At 43.5% G+C, this 14,237-nt stretch overlaps 1 protein-coding gene across 10 annotated transcripts; it reads right to left on the bottom strand.

Moving 5' to 3' along the window:
* Positions 1–222: 222 nt before the first annotated feature.
* Positions 223–11,938, bottom strand: LOC130540285 (NACHT, LRR and PYD domains-containing protein 12-like). Of its 10 annotated transcripts, none has more exons than XM_057059338.1 (12): positions 11,621–11,938; positions 11,201–11,313; positions 10,983–11,116; positions 10,742–10,893; positions 9,724–9,825; positions 9,341–9,477; positions 7,461–9,240; positions 6,357–6,533; positions 6,073–6,246; positions 4,074–4,246; positions 3,694–3,867; positions 223–3,162 (listed from the first exon to the last, which is right to left on the bottom strand). In XM_057059338.1, exons 4-10 carry the CDS (start codon positions 10,771–10,773, stop codon positions 4,126–4,128), a joined length of 2,523 nt encoding a protein of 840 aa, XP_056915318.1. In that variant the 5' UTR covers positions 10,774–10,893; positions 10,983–11,116; positions 11,201–11,313; positions 11,621–11,938; the 3' UTR covers positions 223–3,162; positions 3,694–3,867; positions 4,074–4,125. The 10 variants fall into 10 exon arrangements, with proteins under 10 accessions (XP_056915318.1, XP_056915324.1, XP_056915337.1 ...); XM_057059344.1 differs by having other exon boundaries at positions 11,201–11,233; XM_057059357.1 differs by having other exon boundaries at positions 9,341–9,453; positions 11,621–11,937.
* Positions 11,939–14,237: the final 2,299 nt, after the last annotated feature.

Genomic DNA, 14,237 nt, shown 5'->3' with positions numbered 1-14,237 from the left:
CTAAAGATAATTCTGTTATCTGAGAGTTTGAATCTCCACCGCAAGGCACTCCGCTCAACAATAATAATAATAAATGGCTCAACTGCTTATCAGCACATGTAAACTACCTTGTTCTCATGTCAACCAATTATTGTTGTTCTTCTAAATTGATTATTTGTTAACTCGAAGGGGAAAAGGGTTAGGGTTAGGGTTAGATGTAAAAGATGTAAAAGTACCCATGACTGATTAAAACGCTTTTATCGTTATGGTGTTAATACAATCGTATAAATGTCTTTTTTGTTCAAGCGAATTGAATTGTTTCAAATACTTTGGGAAATTGTTATAGTTATAATACAAATTCTACAGTATAAAAAAGTCAAAATGTGCAATATCCTGTCATGGTTTGGTCGGTGTTTCAGTGATGAAGGGCCTAAATGGTTGAAGCCAAAGACAAGTCACATTTTTCATGAGGCCAATCTCGCCACCGTCGAGGTCCAAACCAGGCCGGGCTGAGGTGCAGCTGATCCTCATGCGGGATGTGTGCGTGGCCCATCACAAGGCGCATCAACCGGACCATTTCTGCTGCCCATTTATGGATTTTGTCACCATCCGATCCGCAGTGTGTTTTTCCTCCTCAGCTACATTAAGTATCTGTTTTGTATCATTGTGTATCTGGAAAAATGCATTTAGAAAACCCAGTTCTTTAATGCGCCTGACTCTTTTACCAGTGGCTGTCTTCCTAATCACTCGCCCGTTTTCTTATCTCTGGAGGAATAAACCTTAATAAAATAAAGATGAGACACGTTCCCTTGGGGATGCTCATTTTTCTTAAAATGAAAACGGAAGAAAACTACACATCAGTGCCTAACCGATTTGCCAAAATATATATTTAAAAAAAAATCATTATATTCCAGCATACAAAGCTACTCAGAACGTGAAATACTTGCGCTTGTTTATTGGCTTTTTTTTAATTGAGGAAAAAGCGAATGGACAGTCATACATTTCACAAAGAGCAGTCACGCAAACATAAAACAACATAAAGGAATAACAATACTTTACAAACCTATAAGAGCGAACAAGTATTCTAACACATTGTAACCTTTTTGTTAGTCATATCTCTAACTAACATAAATTATTCTCCAACTCCCTTCCAAGAAATAGTAAATGGGACGATGGAACGGCTTCCGGTTCCGGTTCCTTTTACGCGTGACGCAGATCGGGAAGCGCCATAATGAAGTTTGTCCAGGTGGTGGTGCCGTAGGTAGGTTAGGGTTAGGTTAACCCTAACCCTCACACACAGACACTCACACATGCACATTAGACCTGTCTTAATATTACGTTAAAAAACATTACGTGCAACTATGCGCGCATGTGCGCTTATGTGCGCGTAAGTGCGCACGTGTGCGCGCGTGTGCGCGTAAGTGCGCGTGTGTGTTTAGGAACTCAGTCACTTACACACTCACTCAATCTCACACTCTCTCACTCATTCTCACACTCACTCACACACACACACATGCACATTAGACCTCTAACTCCAACCCTAACCCTAACTCTAACCCTAAGGCTAACTCTAACCCTAATGCAAACCCTAATGCTAACCCTAATGCTAACCCTAACCCTAATGCTAACCCTAATGCTAACCCTAACTCCAACCCTAACCCTAATGATAACCCTAACCCTAATGATAACCCTAACCCTAACTCTAACCCTAATGCTAATGCAAACCCTAACCCTAATGCTAACCCTAACTCCAACCCTAATGCTAACCCTAATGCTAATGCAAACCCTAACCCTAATGATAACCCTAACCCTAATGATAACCCTAACTCTAACCCTAATGCTAATGCAAACCCTAACCCTAAAGCTAACCCTAATGCTAACCCTAACCCTAATGCAAACCCTAACCCTAATGCTAACCCTAACCTTAATGCTAGCCCTAATGCTAACCCTAACCCTAATGCTAACCCTAACCCTAATGCTAACCCTAACCTTAATGCTAGCCCTAATGCTAACCCTAACCCTAATGCTAACCCTAATGCTAACCCTAACCCTAATGCTAACCCTAACCCTAATGCTAACCCTAACCCTAATGCTAACCCTAACGCTAACCCTAATGCTAACCCTAACCCTAATGCTAACCCTAATGCTAACCCTAACCCTAATGCTAACCCTAACCCTAACCCAACCCTAACCCTAATGCTAACCCTAACCCTAATGCTAACCCTAACCCTAATCCAACCCTAACCCTAACCCTAATGCTAACCCTAACCCTAATGCTAACCCTAACCCTAACCCAACCCTAACCCTAATGCTAACCCTAATGCTAACGCTAACCCTAATGCTAATGCTAACCCTAATGCTAACTTAAAGGAGGCCTTTTCACTTTATGTTTGATTAAATTTAAGATGATATTCCATTCTTGACATCTTTAAATTTACAGTATTCATGGGAGTTTTATTTGGTCATTTTGCTTCTTTTTATTTCCTATTTCCCACATTTCTTCATAGTTTTTATTAGATTGCAATAAATCCTATAACATTGAACAGACTGACTAAAGTCAAATGAGCTGCGGTTCCCACCGATAGCGTCATTCTGATGGGTTTTTGCTGGCTGCAGCTGAAATATTCCAATGCTCCATGTCACAGAGACAGTAAATACTAAACCCTAAAGATTCTGAAGGCATGATGTAAAATAGTAACGTACAATACAGACATTTGAAGAGACAATTAAGAGAATGTTTCCATGCTTCTAAGAGTGGCCGAGGAGCCATTTAGAACTTTATAAAGATGCATTGTGTGATACCAGGAACTAATTTAACTTCAAGGCGAAGCTGCTTCTGCTTTGTCGACCATCGACTGATCTCCTGAAAGTCCACCAGCGCTTTTTAAAAACTGAATTCTTCATCTATGGAGGGAGCAGACGGCAGATGTTTCCACAGATGCTCTTCACCAGTGGTCAGTGAGTGATGCAGCAGATCAGCGGGAGTTGACTGGCTACAACCAGCCATGACTCAATGTCTCCAGCCCATAGTCTGGATTCTCTACGAGATCAGACAGCAGCTTCACTCCTGGATCCTTCAGCTGGTTCCCAGTCAGGTCCAGTTCTCTGAGATGGGAGGGATTGGACCTCAGCGCCGAGGCCAGAGAGCCACAGCTGATCTCTGATAAACTGCAGCTCCTTAATCTAAATAAAGAAGGGAAACTTTTATAAGGTTATAAGTGAAACCAGTATTCATCTGAAAGGTTAATCAAAGGCATGATCTGTAAATATTTAATTTAGTTACAGGTTAGAAAATGATAGTAATATGTAATTACCACAATTCCAACCTCTCAGGTTTGCACTGTTCCAAAGGAGAATATATATTGTTCTGGCCCTCACTCTTCCCAGGTTCTCCCACCTCTTTCCCTCCCATCTCATCATGGAGATCCATCTCACCTGTGGCTCATCTTTAAAGGCACAACCTGTCTCAGATGACTTCCTGTCTCCCTCACCATCTCCCTCCTCGTTGGCTGGTGTCTACCAGGCACCCTCACCTAGTTTTGTCTAATTTTGGTGACCATCTGTCGGCTTTTTCATTGTCCTTAAATCAGTTTATCATGAATAAGTGGTCCCCGTGTGGCCCCCCCTCCTGAAGGAACTGGGCACAACACACACACTCAGAAAGTGTGAGGACCCTCGGATGGAATAATGGACATTTTTGAGAATGGTGTTTACCTCAGAGTTTCCAGTCGGCAGTTTGGAAAGAGGAGAAAACCACAGAGCAGCTTCACTCCTGAATCCTGCAGCTGGTTCTGACTCAGGTCCAGTTCTCTGAGATGGGAGGGATTGGACCTCAGCGCCGAGGCCAGAGAGCCACAGCTGATCTCTGATAAGCTGCAGTCCTCTAATCTGAAAAATGCAGGATGAGGTTATACGGAGCAGGTCTGCATGTTATCTGCGTCAGTACTAAACCTACGTTAGTTCTTAGTTGGGTCAGACCTGAATTCACGATATTCCAAGGAATGTTTTTAATGTGGTGCATCACAGCAGTGTTGAGAACAGCCTCACTTCACCATCTTAGCAGCTGGTATATAGGTAGAAAAATGAAGACTGACCTGAGCCTCTCCAGTTTACAGTTTGGACTCTCCAGTCCAGAACAGAGCCGCTTCACTCCTGAATCCTGCAACGTGTTGTACTCAGGTCCAGAACCCTCAGATGGGAGAGGTTGGACTTCAGAGCTGAGGCCACAGAATCACAGCTGGTCTCTGATAACCTGCAGCCTCTTAGTCTAAAATAACAATTATTTTGAGAGAAGACAAATAAAGATCAACATGTTCCAGAGCAAAACACAGCTTCCAAGCAACAAACCTCTGGTCCTGCACCGGCTTATCTGCCCTATGTTCCTATTTTGGGTTCTTTCAGGGCGGTTGGACAAGATCTACACCGTATGTAAAGTGTGTAGGTCAAAATACCTTCCAAGTTTGTGAAACCACATTTCTCAATAGCACTCAACTCTTGTCAGGAGTTGGGACAAAGCGACCCCCTCCTGATAGCTTGTGGGCGATGCTGCAGCGACCCTGCAATCCCTACACTCTCTGGTGAAACCAAATCAAAGGTTTTAGACACTGCTGGATGCTGGAAGGGTGGCTATAGTCTGGACGCATCGTTCCCCTGACTGCACATTTCTCCAACAATGATTGGCAGCTGGTGTCACTTGTTCTCCAGATGAGAGAAGGAAAGAGAGCCCCCCCACAGTGTGTTTGATTGCCCCACTGCAAGCTCAATGCTGCCAGAAAACATTGCAGGAGCATCAATTCCCCTCAGGGCATCAACAAGGAGCTCAGGAAAAGGTGCAGCTGCCACCTACTAGAGACAAGCACACTGAGCTGAGATTCAAAGCCCTCTCCTCCCAAGAGAAGAGCTTGTTTGTTGGAGGCTCTTCTGGGCGATACCTGGTGCCACAGCTCCAGCTCAGCCCGTCTCTGGAGCTGAGGTGGAGCTTAGCAAGTTTCATGGTTCTCCACCACTTCCTCTGGCTGAGGACCTTCTCAGCTGGTGGTTTCTGCTCCACCTTCCAAGTTGAGCAGGTGATACTTCTGCATTCCTGCCACCAGTGTCTCTGCAGAAAGACTCTTCTCTACTGTTTTATATTAGATTGTAGAAAATTAGGATTTTTGGTTGATGTCTTAGATGTTGTTGACTAAGAGCAGGTTTTTCTTTAATAACATAGAAAGATTCGATGAGAAGAGCAAACGTATTATTTTATGAGCTACTTCCACTACTATTATATACACATACTTCCATATTGTCTTAGATTGCAGCTGCATTTATTGCATCGTTCATAGAAAGTCATATTTGTGAGGAGAAAAACTCCAATAAGGTCATTTTCTTTCATGACCATTACAACAGAAGGAGGCGATGAACAAACAGATTTATATAAAAATGTGTGAAAACGTATGGATGGAAACCTTTTTAAAATGGTTGCATTGTGTAGAATCGGTGGAGAATCAACTTGTTGACTTCTGATTTGGACTCCAATGGAAGTGAGGTGCAACAATTGTGGATGCTGAAAGCTTCAGATCTTCATGAAGGTTTCTGTGGTTGGACTGACCTGCTGCCCCTTTAAGAGGGAGGCAGGTTTGGGCTTCTGGCTGGAATGAAGCCACCTCAGATGAGAATGACTGCAGGCTTTCGGTACCAAGGTTTAACAGGGTGCTCACTTCACACTTGGGCTTTTCTCTTTTTTGGGATGGCTTTTCTCAGGAGAGAAGGGGCATGGCACACTGCAGCAGCTTTCTTTTTGGGGTTTCTAGTTTTCCTTCTGATCTTTAAAAGACAGGAAGAACCATTTTTGATTGGTCTGAATGTTTGGGCGGTTTTGTGGCCAGCCTAAAATAAAACAAGACAAATCTACAACTGATACTTCCTTTCTAGTCATTGATGACCATCCTCACATGGGGCAGATTTCCACAACCAATTTAATACTGCAAATCTGTCCTGTGTGGTCTTTTTTCTGAGAACTGTAACACTACGTTTATAACAAAGATCAAACATGGAAACAGTTATTGTCTAACTAGTTACACCTGGGAAAGTACTGGATCATCTCTGACTGACCTGAGAGTCTCCAGCTCACAGAGAGGATCCTGGAGAAAACCACAGAGCAGCTTCACTCCTGGATCCTTCAGCTGGTTCCAACTCAGGTTCAGAACCCTCAGATGGGAGGGATTGGACCTCAGCGCCGAGGCCAGAGAGTCACAGCTGATCTCTGATAACCTGCAGCCACTCAGCCTGGAAAAGGAATAAATGGGGCAAATAAAAACACATTTCTAAATCTGAAAATGAAGAGAAAAGCAGAAAATGTAAAGAAATTTAGAAAAGACCAACAGAGGCCTCCTGACCTGAGCGTCTCCAGTCTGCAGTTTGGATGCATCATTGCAGAAGACAGTAACTTTACTCCGGCATCTGTCAGGTTATGGTTCTCGCTTAAGCTCAGCTCCCGTAGATGAGAAGGGTTTGACGTCATTGCTGAGGCCACAACTTCCCAATGACTCGTTGAAAGAACATCACCAAACAGTCTGTTGTGTATGAAACAAAAATAGTGAGTCAAACTTTGGGATTTCTCATCAACTCATCTGAGAATCTACCTCAACACAAATGTAGCTCATTTCCTGGAAAAGCTAAATTCAACACCGTAGAGCAACAGTTTGAACGACCATCAGATCTGAAATGCAACTGAATTATTCTCAACATTTGTCTTATTTTAGAACAGCTCATAATTACTCAATATTTAAAACGATTATAGCAAATGGTTTAAAGAAACGTGCATCTTTTTATCTGTCTATCGGCTCTTTGGATATTTTGCATTTCATCCAATTTGTACGATGGTGCGTCAAGTCTTAATTCAGCGATCCGATCGATGACATCAGAGTCTCTGGTTGCATCGATTGCCCTCAGCTTCTGTTCTATCTGCCTGTTTCCCTTCAAATCATTTTCACTGCACCTTTTGTTGCTAGTGATGAAGTTGCCACCTAACGGGTGTGGAAAGGCTCAAACAACTTTGTGGGTCACATAAAGGCTCCAAACGGAACCGCCACAAAGACCTAAAACACCCATTTAAACCAACGAGGCCGGCTGGTTTTACGTTGAACAAATGAAGCAAAATAGTCACGTGTCATTAGTTAAAATGTGTTTTTCTGTCGTTCGAATACGATGTTTACAAACAAACAAAAGTGATTTAATGACATGACAGTAATTTCATGATAGTCAGTTAACTTGTGGCTCCTATTATTCCTGCCTTATGTTGGTTTGTCTGGATTGACCTTTGAACTTATATCCAGCCAGTGTTGAACATTTCTGGATGAATTGTTGTTGTTTTTAATTTATGGACGCTGCAATGGAAATAAAGAATTGAAGGAATGACCACTGGAGGGGGTATTGCTACCTGACATGATCCACTCGCTTGATTTAAACGCCGATGTCCGGCCCCAAAAATCTTTACTTACACGAACTTCCTGCAGTTCCTCACAGCTGGAATCAGGCGACGTCGTCCCTCATCTGAGGTGTTGTACTGCCACAGGTTCAGCTCATCCAGAACCTCCTCTGACATCTGCAGCAGGTCGGCCAGAGCTGAACAGTGGATCTCTGACAGTCTCCTCTCTGATATCTCCCCTGACTTCAGGAACTCTTGGATCTCCTGATGGACTGACTGATCCTTCATCTCCATCAGACAGTGGAAGATGTTGATGCTTCTGTCTGGGGAGATTTTATAACTGTTCAGCTCCTTCAGGTTGTTGAGGACCTTCTGGATGGTTTCTGGGCGGCTGTTCCTCTGATCCAACAGTCCACCCAAGATCCTCTGATTGGACTCCAGAGAGAGACCATGAAGGAAGCGAACAAACAAGTCCAGGTGGCCATTTTCACTTTTGAGAGATTTCATTAGTGCTCTCCTGAGGAAGCCATCAAGAGATTTGACTGGTTCAGAATATTTTAGGAACTTATTTATAACCGCTGTGTCTTTCCTGGTGTAACAGTGGAACATGTAGACGGCAGCCAGAAACTCCTGAATGCTCAGATGAACAAAGCAGTAGACTGATTTCTGGAAGATCACACTCTCTCTCTTGAAGATCTCTGTACAAACTCCTGAGTACACCGACACCTCGGAGACGTCCAGTCCACATCGCTCCAGGTCTTCTGAGTAGAACATGATGTTTCCTTTCTCCAGATGTTCAAACGCCAGCCGACCCAACTTCAGAAGGAGATCTTTATCAGCCTTAGTCAGTTCCTCTGGTCTCTGCTTTCCTCCATACTTCTGCTTCTTCCTCTTTATCTGAACCCTCAGGAAGTGTGAGTAGAGGTCAGTCAGGGTTTTGGGCAGCTCTCCTCTCTGGTCTCTGGTCATCATGTCCTCCAGAACTATAGCAGTGATCCAGCAGAAAACTGGGATCAGACACATGATGTGGAGGCTCCTGGAGGCCTTGATGTGTGAGATGATTCTCTTGGACAGATCTTCATCACTGAACCTCCTCCTGAAGTACTCCTCCTTCTGGGAGTCAGTGAAGCCTCGTACTTCTGTGATCCTGTCAACACACGAGGGAGGAATCTGATGGGCTGCTGCAGGTCTGGAGGTGATCCAGATGAGAGCTGAGGGAAGCAGGTTCCCCTGGATGAGGTTCACCAGGAGCACGGCAACTGACGATACTTGTGTGACATCAGAGATGACCTGATGCTTGTTGAAACCCAGTGAAAATCTGCTTTCATCCAGGCCATCAAAGATGAACAGAAGTTTCCAGACAGTCAGATCTTCTGCTCTGATCTTCTGTAATGTTGGATGGAAAACATGAAGCAGTGAGAGAAGACTGTGCTGCTCATCTCTGATCAAGTTCAGCTCCCTCCATGAGAGCGGAAGCACCAGACTGATGTCTTGGTTCTCCAAACCTTCTGCCCAGTCCAGACTGAACTTCTGCACTGAGAAGGTTTTTCCAACGCCGGCGACACCGTTGGTCAGAACCACTCTGATGTGTCTCTGTTGCTCAGATAAGACTTTGAAGAGGTCCTGGCACTTGATTGGAGTGTCCTGGATGTTCTTCTTGGAGGTTCTCTCAAGCTGTCTCACCTCATGTTGTGTGTCCACCTCCTCACTTTGTCCCTCAGTGATGTAGAGCTCAGTGTAGATCTTGTTCAGCAGGGTTCCACTTCCTGCTTCATGAGTTCCTTCAGTCACATGTTCACATCTTCTCTTCAGACTCATCTTATGACCTTCTATCACCTCCTGCAGATCACTTCCTGAACATAAGTAAACCAATGATTTCCATCTTTAATAAATCATCAACACAACTCCAAATTCATGACATCACAAGTTAAATCTCATATTGAACAGTTTTACTTTGTTTGGGCTTCATTTCAGCATCTCCAGATCTGCTTCCAGATTGTGAACAAGAGGACTCTCCTGGTGGAGCTGCCTGGTCCCAGTTTGATAGGATGTGCTCCCCCCTCTCACTATGAAACACATCTCTATTAGTCCTTTGATTTATAGGATGAAAGAACCTGATCAAGACTCAATATTGTTCCAGCATTTATGTCTGAATTCATCTTTCAGTTTAAACCTGATTCTTGTTTCTAATCAACAATATTCACATTAAGTCTGTAACTCTATGACTGTCTGAGGTTTAAGTGTTAAACATCTCCAATAATAAACTCACAACCTGCTGCTGTTAATGTGACTAACAGCTGCCACACAAACACATCATCACGCTTTAGTTTTCTTACATTTCCTCTGAACTTCTGAAGTCTATTCCTTTATATTTGGAGTGGTCACTCTTCAGGGACACACAGCTGGGCACTGTGGACTCTGCTCTGTCCTCGTCCATCCTGAGGAAACATCAGAAATAGTGATGAGACTGTGATGAAGGTAAATAATCTGGAGAGGTTGTAGTTAAATAATCCCAATTCACTGCATTTTTATCAAACAGGAACATTTCTAATCCATTCTGGATAACAACTGAATCAATAAATCAATGATGTCTCTGTATCATTTTCATGTTTTCAGAGTTTAAGCTGCTTTTTTAACTGTTCCCTGCAGTGAGAAAAGAACTGGCACCTTTTCCAGCCCCTCATCCTGCAGCACTGAATGTGCTCTAAAGTTCTTTCCAGAGCAAACGTCTCTGCACTTGCAGCAACATGTTGTAGTCATGGATCCGTGAGGAGAACCGGATACAGGAAACGCCCCCACTTTGATCCCAAAACCCAACTGGTGGCCAACGGTGGTCCGGCAACGACGGGGACGCTGGTCCATCGGGCCCACAACACTGGTTTTCCACAGGCCAACATGGTGAAAGGACTGTCTTCAGCTCAGCCACTAAATTATCTGGTGCTACATAAACATACTAGTCTGGACTTTTTAACTCCCCTCCTTTGTTCCCCTCTTCAATTATTTCTATGATCCAAGTCCTCAAAGATCACTGCTCTATTTAAAATAGATGAAAGAAATGACACCCACTCCTGCATTTCTTTCACAGTGGTTCCACAACATAGAACAATAAACCACTGGGAGAAAACGTGCAACATGAACCCAAAATCCTGTTGGTGTCCTGTGATCCTGTGTGGATTTAGTTATTTAGTTTATTGTCTTAAATTGGCCCGGCTGAGAGATGCTAACTTGCCCACGATTAGATGTTGTTTGACAGGTAATACCAAAATATCCAGCTGTGACCTGGACTGTTGAACAGCTCTAATAACTCTAAGAGCTTTTCACCTGTCACAAAAAGTTTTAAAATGTTGTTAATACCTGTTAAGACTCTCTAACAACGTTAACAGCATAATACTCTCTTCTGCCCTCGGCTAAGCGCGTTAGCATCGGCAGCGAGCTAAACACATGGCTTCAGTAACCACTCGTGAAGCGTTCTGTGGTTTTTACCGATCCACTTTATTTTTGTAAAACTGCAAGAAAATCACAATACATAACTTTGGTTTCAATGTAAAAACGTACATTTTGAGTAGCGGCTACAATCGTAAAAGATATTACTTACAGATTATGCCTTTGAGAAGTGCAAAAGTAAAAGAAGTAACCGGATTGGATCCAAGAGCGGCCCGTTTTCCGTGTTCCGCAGCACCTTTATCTGTCTCCACCCTACTCCACTAAATGACAGCGCGACAGGATCGACTGTAAATTGACAACTTACATCTAACAAACAAACCTCCGGAAAAGGAACAAACAACACAAAACTGAGGGACAGAACATACTCACTTTACACTCAGCTTGTCGCTCTTCCTGCTTCGTCTGAACAGAATACTTTCACTTTCACTTTTACAACCTAATCAGCAGCTTTATGGCGTTTATATTACTACCATTAAAGCATTCTGGGAGGGTTTAAAGTTCAAAGTTCTTTTAGGATCAGTAGCAAAGAGCAGAAAAATAAACTAAACTTCACTTAGAAAGACTATTCAACTATAACTAAAGACAGACTATAAGAAAGTTAAATAAGACCGATTCATTTATAATGTATAACGATGTTTTGTGCTAAAACTAAATATGAAGTCTTGTTGAATTTTCTTAAGCCAAGAATTCTTCAGCTCTATGCAGCTCTTCAATAGTCACAAAAATCTTGATTTTATCTCCAAACACAACTGTCAATTCTTTTCAATAATGCTCTTCGTTTCCACTCACCTTGTCGGTCTTCAGTCTTCCTGCTCAGTCTGAACGGAAAACTTTTACCTTTCCTTTTTCCTCTGTTAATGAACAACTTTATGGCTGTTGATTAATATTCCACTACCATAAAAGCATTCTGGGAGGGTTCAAAGTTGTTTTGCTATTTTAATGCCATAAATATGTTTTTGCATTTAAATGAAAACTGACTAACTTAGTTAACTAAATAAGATTTATGGAGCTTTACAGATTTGAAAGACTTGTAAAAGCAGCATATTTCTGCAGCCCTGGAGTCCAGGAGGAGCAGCAGAGGTCAGAATGTGTCGGAGCGCGTTTAACTATTGTCTGCAGTTCCACGCGTGTCCACCGGGTGGCGGTAAATCCCCACGTGATATTTCTCCTTTTTGGAACTTCTTCAGCTGCGTTGAGCTTTAAATCTTCACCTGTCGCTCCCTTTAAGCTCTAAACTTTGCGGTTCTGTGTGTAGTTTGTTGGTTTAAATATTTCTGATGAATTCTGATGGCTGAAACTGTCAATGACCAATAGAAAGTTCGTCCATTTTTCTACTGCGTCACACATTTTCATTATTTATTGTCATTTTTGGGTCTAAACTGGACCAGTTCTGTGAGCTGTTTTGCTTTTTCTGTGGACCATATGTTCCAGGCAGGTTCCATCATCGGACACAGACGGAGACAGGTCACGTGACAACAGTCAGCCTTTAGTTCTTTATTACAGGAGGATCTGGTTTATATACAGACACGTATCTGCAAAATACTAAAAAGTCTATGAACCCAAAGTACTAAAAAGTCTACATCCACGCACACGCGTGTATTAAGTGTTTATACACACGTGTGCGCGTACGTGCACACTGTATATTCATCTAATAACTGTTAGTTTCTAAAACAGCAAAGTAGAGTCACTGAGGCACGGCTTCACCTCCTTTACACCGAGGTTTCCCTGAGCAGGTGTGATGAACTGTTGCAGAAGGAAAAGCATGGAACATGTTAATAACCGGACACAACAACACTCAGGTTTATTGTCTGACGGCATCAGTGTCTCTGGTTGCATCTGTCTGAGGAGCATTGTGAAACCAGGAGCAGTGTAAATGAGGGGGGGGGGGGCAGTGAGTGGATGCTGCATTCATCAAACACACAATAGTCAGAAGAGAAGAAGGAAGAACAGAAGCCCGTGTTCCTCAGTGTTGGTGTGGAGACGCCTGTTTGGAGGAGCAGGAAGCAGGCTGGACTCTTCCAGCTGGCTTTAATGCCACTTCTCTTCTGAGAACCTCCCAGCAGCTTTCTCTCCACCATCTTTTTACGCTGAAGGTTTCTGATCATTTCAGGTCAGATGTTCTTGGACTGAGGTTAAACATGTTTGTTCTTGTGCTCGGAGCGAACCGACGATCCTCTAAAGTCAGGCATCCTAAAGGTGGATGTTTTCTGAGGCCTGGAGGCTTTAAAGTGGCGCTTTTACCCACTTGTCCTCGTTCTGTTGGAAACTTGATCCAAAAACCTTTTCTGGAGCTTCATGTTCTGCTTTTTTGAAGGAATGAAATGGTTTCATCAGCGCTGCCGGGGCTGAGCAGGCTTCATAAATCTGAAGCTCTGAGATCCTTTAAAGATCTCCTGGAATCAGCAGATGGGGGTTTGATCCAAAACTGTAAGAATCAGTCAAGCTATCAAATCTTGACTCAGTTGCATGGAGAGCAACAAGCATCAGGACACCACCTAACCCTAACCCTAACCCAACCCTAACCCTAATGCTAACCCTAATGCTAATGCTAACCCTAACCTAACCCTAACCCAACCCTAATGCTAACCCTAATGCTAACCCTAATGCTAATGCTAACCCTAATGCTAACCCTAACCCTAATGCTAATGCTAACCTTGATGCCAATGCTAACCCTAACCCTAACTCCAACCCTAATGCCAACCCTAATGCTAATCCTAATGCTAATGCTAACCTTGATGCTAATGCTAACCCTAACCCAAACCCTAACCCTAACCCTAATACTAACCCTAACCCTAACTTAATGCTAACCTTAATCCTAACCCCAACCCTAAACTTAATGCTAACCCTACCCTAACCCTAACCCCCCCTAACCCTAACCCTAACCCCAACCCTAACCCCAACCCTAACCCTAACCCTAACCCTAACCTAACCCCAACCCTAACCCCAACCCTAACCCTAACCCTAACCCCAACCCTAACCCCAACCCTAACCTAACCCTAACCCCAACCCTAACCCCAACCCTAACCCTAACCCTAACCCTAACCCTAACCCAACCCTAACCCCAACCCTAACCCTAACCCTAACCCCAACCCTAACTCCAACCCTAACCCTAACCCTAACCCTAACCCAACCCTAACCCTAACCCCAACCCTAACCCCAACCCTAACCCCAACCCTAACCCTAACCCCAACCTAACCCCAACCCTAACCCTAACCCTAATACTAACCCTAACCCCCTAAACTTAATGCTAACCCTAACCCTAACCCTAACCCCAACCCTAACCCTAACCCCAACCCTAACCCCACCCTAACCCTAACCCTAACCCTAACCCTAACCCCACCCTAACCCTAACCCTAACCCTACCCTAACCCTAACCCTAACCCTAACCCCAACCCTAACCCCAACC

This window comes from Takifugu flavidus, chromosome 1 (genome assembly GCF_003711565.1).
Source record: "Takifugu flavidus isolate HTHZ2018 chromosome 1, ASM371156v2, whole genome shotgun sequence".
NCBI lineage: Eukaryota > Metazoa > Chordata > Actinopteri > Tetraodontiformes > Tetraodontidae > Takifugu > Takifugu flavidus.
This window is presented reverse-complemented; position numbering and strand designations above follow the sequence as displayed.